Raw genomic sequence first — 5277 nt, forward strand, 5'->3', positions numbered from 1 at the left:
TAGCCCAGGCTGGTGTCCTGTCTCAGCCTCCTGAGAGCTGGCACTGTAGACTCATGCCATCACGCCTACTGTTTCATGATTTTCCACAGGAGGTTCATAAAAACAAGGCGTGGGTGAGCTAGGCAGCAGTCAGGCTACCCAGAGTGAAGCCCGCTCTCCTCAGGCTTCCCTTTCTCTCGCCCACCAGGGCTGGAGAAAGTCATGCACTGTTAGTTCCAGATAATTGGAAAGAGTGTCAGGATCTCCCAGACAAGAACTAGAAACATGCTTCCCGTTATCACCTCCCGAAGTGACTAAAGCGACAGTCATGTCTTAACTAGTCGGTGCTCACGGACGAGCTCTGATGGAGTGAGTACCCAGTTTCATTCCCAGGCCCAGGCCTCTCACAAGATGGTACAGATGACATTCAGAAGAGGCTATTGGAAGGCGCAAGGCTGCGGAATTTTCAGCTTCCTTCACCACCAAGCACAGTGAAGTCAGGTTGCTTCTGCCTAAGGCATTTGTGAAGTCAGAACCACATTGTGACAGTAGCAAGTTTCATCACTTTAGGGGAATGTAACAAGGTTCAGGGTCAGGAGGGTCCAGTGACTCAGGAATGGCAATCTCTGGTAGCTGGTGAGTCAAGCAGAGGTCCAGGTCACACTGGTGTCAATAAAGTAAAAGCTGCTGTGACACTTCTCTCATTCTTGTCCTTGGCCTGTGAGTTAGTCACACGCTTTTTGTGTGGTTCTTCAGTTATGTGCACCAACATTCCAACTTAAGGAAGCAGTACACATACTTCCTGTGAAGGGTGTGTAGGGACCACACAGGATCAACATCCAGTGTGTTCAGGCCTCGGGGCACTGTGATCTCTCAGAGATGGCTGAAGAAGACACATGGGGCAAAGGGAACAGGGTCTGTGACCTTTATTTTTCTTCCAAATTTGAAATTTTATTTTTATTTTATAGCCTCATGTTCTCTAAGCTGGCTTGAATTCTTGATTTTTTTTCTTGTCTCACTAATAATACTACCATGAGCCACTACATCCAGCCTTCTTGCCACATGTCTGCAGGGTTGTATTCCTATGGACTCTTAAACTCTGAAGTAGCCACAGAGTGTATAAAGGTGTTCAATAAGTATGTCTCTATTGGTATAAAACATTTACTTTTAAAAAGGTTTTAAAAATTGTATTTTATATCTTGTGGTCTCTGTGCTGATTTATTAAAAAAAATCTTCCTAGGCCTAGACATTAGCTTCCTATATAGTAAGACATCAATAAAATAATTTATTATTGCTCTGCTAAAAAATAAAGTCCTTAAAAATAAATAAAGTAAATCAGGAAGTAGTGGCACATGCCTTTAACCACAGCACAGAAACAGGCAGATCTCTCTGAGTTCAAGACCAGCCTGGTCTACAGAGTGAGTTCCAGGATAGGCTCCAAAGCTACAGAACAACAACAACAAAAGGCTGGAGAGATGGCTCAGCAGTTAAGAGCACTGGCTGTTCTTCCAGAGGTCCTGAGTTCAATTCCCAGCAACCACATGGTGGCTCACAACCATCTGAAATGAGATCTGGTGCCCTCTTCTGGCCAGCAAGCATCCAGACAGACAGAATACTGTATACATAGTAAATAAATCTTTAAACAAAAAAATGGGAATATAGAATATGATAGAATAAAAGGGTAGATTATTGAATCTACTCCGAAAAGGAAAAAGGGAGGATATAGATATGATAAGATAAAAATGAATAAAAAATGAATTAAAATGCTTGCCACACAAGCCTGGTAGCCTGAATTTAGTATCTGGATCTCACAGCAGGAGAAACAATTCCTAAAAGTTGTCCTCTGACTTCTATGAGTACATCATGGCACTTGCACACACACATACACACACACACACACACACAATTAAAGAAATAGACAAAAGCATGAGTTTTGTTGCTTGTTTGCTTTTTGTTTTGAGATATGTAGATCAAGCTAGCCTTGAACTCACCAGCCTCTGCCTCCTAAGTATGAGTGCTGAGATTAACGATGTGTGCTACTATTCCTGGCCCAATGCATGCTCTTTAATGCACAGTACTAGTTACCCTTTTTGGCCCTCCAGGGGCAAATATTGTGCCAGAGGATTATTAACTATTGACAGTCAAGATCAAGTTTGTGCAACCACATCAAAAAGGGAATTCAAAGCAAAAAAGAAAACTATTCTCCAGCCCAGAGAAAGGCCTGGATGATCTCACCTGCAGGTAAGCAGTGTGCACGGTATAGGGAGCCTGGCTTATGAGGTAGCCTGCAGGCCCAAACCTCCAGGCCTGCCACTCTTGCTGGGCATTGGAATATACTGACCAGTTACTGGAAATAATGTGTCGGCTAAGAGGGTTTGATGCTGATGGTTTTTTTTTTTTTAAGATTTATTTTATTTCATGAGTGCTGTAGCTGCATGTATACCTGCAGGCCAGAAAAGAGCAACAGATCCCATTATAGATGGTTGTGAGCCACCATGTGGATGCTCAGAATTAACTCAAGACAGCTGGAAGAACATCCAATGCTCTTAACTACTAAGCCATCCCTCCAGTCCATGACTCTGATTCTTGCCATATGCAATTTGTCCTGTTTTATTTCAAGGATAAAAAGAGCTATCTATGTAACTGTGGTAATCACCTGTGCAACTTCCATGGCAAAATTAAAGAAAGCTGGGAAGCAGCAGCCCTTAAGGAACAAAGCAGCTCACACTTTCCATCAAAGCTGCCCCTCTCAAGTGGTTACATCTAAGGTCATCTGACAGTTTCCATAATTAATTTTACAACTAAGAAATCCTGAGTCCTATTCCAGGACATGAGCTGCTCTGGGAGATACAGCATGACCATGAGAGCAAAGATCTGATCTGAATCTCTTGGTTTCTTTCATTGTGAGGGCTGGGAATATGGATATAGTTCAGTTGTAGAGGTCCTGGGTTCAATCCCCAGGACTGTAAACATTATTTCAAATATGTCAAAAATATTTCTTATTGGGCTGGATTTTTCTTCTCTAAAAATTAAAGCCATAACACTGACACAGGGAAAGTCACAACTTTCAGGCCACACTTTGTTCTTGTTTGGTGTGAGTTCAGGGCTCCCTACTACTTTTACAGAATCTTGTGATGGGTCACTGGCTACAGCGCTTTTTCTTGGTCAAATGATGACTAACCATTAACATCTAAGACAGTTCGTTAGAAGATGTAACTTCAAAGGTCAATCACACGCAGAGGGAATTAATTCCTTAACAAAATGGACTTTTGGTCTTCACTTAAAGGAATAGTCCTCCTTCAGTTGGAAGGCTTCAACTAGGCGTTCTCTTCTCTGGCATCATTTCCAGGGTGACGCTCATTCACAGAAGGACTTTTGCACAGCGACACACGCTGTCCAAGAACCACTCCACGGTGGGTCCAGGTACCAAAAGTGTCAGAGCAGCATCAAAGTCATGTCATTTTGTCACTGAGTCTGGATCTACCAAACTGAGTCCTGAGAAAGTGGACTAGCTTGGTCTCTGTGAAGAATGCCGTCCCAAGGGTCACTCCTAAGCAGATGGTCCCCACAGCGATGTGTGCCAGTCTAGCAGACCAGCCCTGATCACAGCAAAGGACCGCCTAGAAGAGAAACTAGTGTCACTGCCAGACACACCAGGGCACAGTTACCATACAGCTGCTTCTTCTCTTAGGTTTATTTATTTTATGTGTGTAAACTTATGTGCATATGTGCCGCTGGGTATGTGTGCCCCATGCCTTTAGAGAGACCAGAGCTGGTATGGGTGCTGAGAACTGAACCCGGGTCCTCGGGATGAGCCGTGAGTGCTCTGATTCACTGAGCTAACTCTCCAGCCCTACGTTTGGCCTCTACATCAGATAAAAGGCACAATGAAGAGACTGGGGGTTAAGTACTGCCCTTTGAGTCTGGAGAAGAAGCGACAAGCACTTATCAGTCTGTTTTGGATGGGAGGGGAGAGTCTAGAGGGAAGGACACTGGCAGCCTGCAGAAGTAGGGTGAAGGCTGAAGGGAGTCTTACCTCTGAAACACCAGTGACGCCACCACTGAGGGCAAACACCCCGAGGAGGACTGGCGACAGGCGCAGGCCAGCCAGGGGTCTGTGGGGGCTCCTCTGGAAGTAGTGATGGATGAAGTAAAGGCTCTGTGTGATCCGAATGCCCATGTTAAAGCAGTTGGCCAAGATGAAGCCCACACTGCCACACCAACTGGTCAGGAGGTAGGATAAGACCAAAAATGAGGAAGACAGTGCCAGCATGGTGAAATTGTACCTGGAGAGACAAGCAACATGGTGAAGTATCTTGCCCGAAGACAAGAACATTACACAAACATGGTATGTATAACATATGTATCTATCATAACACCTTTTTGTGACTATTAAACCACAAAATACATAAAAAAAGAACATTACACAAAAAAGTGGCCATATTAACTCACAGAGAGATCTGAGTTCATATTACTCATAATTCAATGTTTTTATGTGTGTTGTGGGCTGGGATGGGTTGTTTAGTTCTTGTGCTAGAGAAACCCAAGGCCTTATCTATGCTAGGCACGTTCCTTTGCCTTTGTGTGCGTTTCCTTTTTTCACTTTGTAGCCCATGCTAACTTTGAACCTCCAGGGTACAAGGATTATAGGCCTCAGCTACAATACCTGGCTCAGTCCTTAGTTTTGTTGTTGTTTTGTTTTGAGACAGAGTGTCCCTATGTAGTCTAGGCTTACCTCTAACTTACTATATAGCTCAGGCTGGCTGGCCTTCCGGAATCTCAATCTCTGTCTCTCTGTGTGTGTCTCTCTGAGGTACTCAGAGAGTACCTCACAATGCACAAACTAAGCATTCTTCTGTTTTCTTTTTCAAGACAGGATTGCTCTATGTTGTAGCTCTCATTACAACTGGAACTTGATTTGTAGATGATGTTAGCCTCGAACTCGCGGAAATCTACTTCCCTCTGCCTCCCAAGTGCTGGGTTTAAAGGTGTGTGCCACCACCTAGTTAAGCAAGCATTCTTTACTGAGCAACATCTACAACCCTAGGGCCTTAAACTCATAATCATCCTGCCTCAGCCTCCCAAGAGCTAAGATTACAGCCATAACCCATGTTTTTGTAACCCTGCATATGACATATAAGTTAACATGCAAATGAGACCCCTAAACAAAACACATACAATTCAAGATACTTACACTTCTTTTTTTTAAAAAAATATTTATTTATTTATTTATTTATTTATTATGTATACAATATTCTGTCTGTGTGTCTGCCTGCAGCCAGAAGAGGGCATCAGATC

At 43.5% G+C, this 5277-nt stretch overlaps 1 protein-coding gene across 1 annotated transcript in view; it reads right to left on the minus strand.

The window, feature by feature from the left end:
• Window positions 1-2573: 2573 nt before the first annotated feature.
• The window catches only part of Rft1 (RFT1 homolog), a 40138-nt gene continuing 37434 nt past the window's right edge, over window positions 2574-5277 (minus strand). Inside the window, exons 12-13 of the mRNA XM_050158071.1 lie at window positions 4016-4265; window positions 2574-3599 (exon numbers count right to left, since the gene is read on the minus strand). Of these exons, the coding sequence (XP_050014028.1) occupies window positions 3432-3599; window positions 4016-4265 (418 nt within the window). The 3' untranslated portion in view covers window positions 2574-3431. The remainder of the gene's footprint in view (window positions 3600-4015; window positions 4266-5277) is intronic.

The sequence above is a fragment of the Alexandromys fortis genome, unplaced genomic scaffold (assembly GCF_014885135.2).
Source record: "Alexandromys fortis isolate MF-2015 unplaced genomic scaffold, M_Fortis_MF-2015_v1.1 scaffold_106, whole genome shotgun sequence".
Taxonomy (NCBI): domain Eukaryota; kingdom Metazoa; phylum Chordata; class Mammalia; order Rodentia; family Cricetidae; genus Alexandromys; species Alexandromys fortis.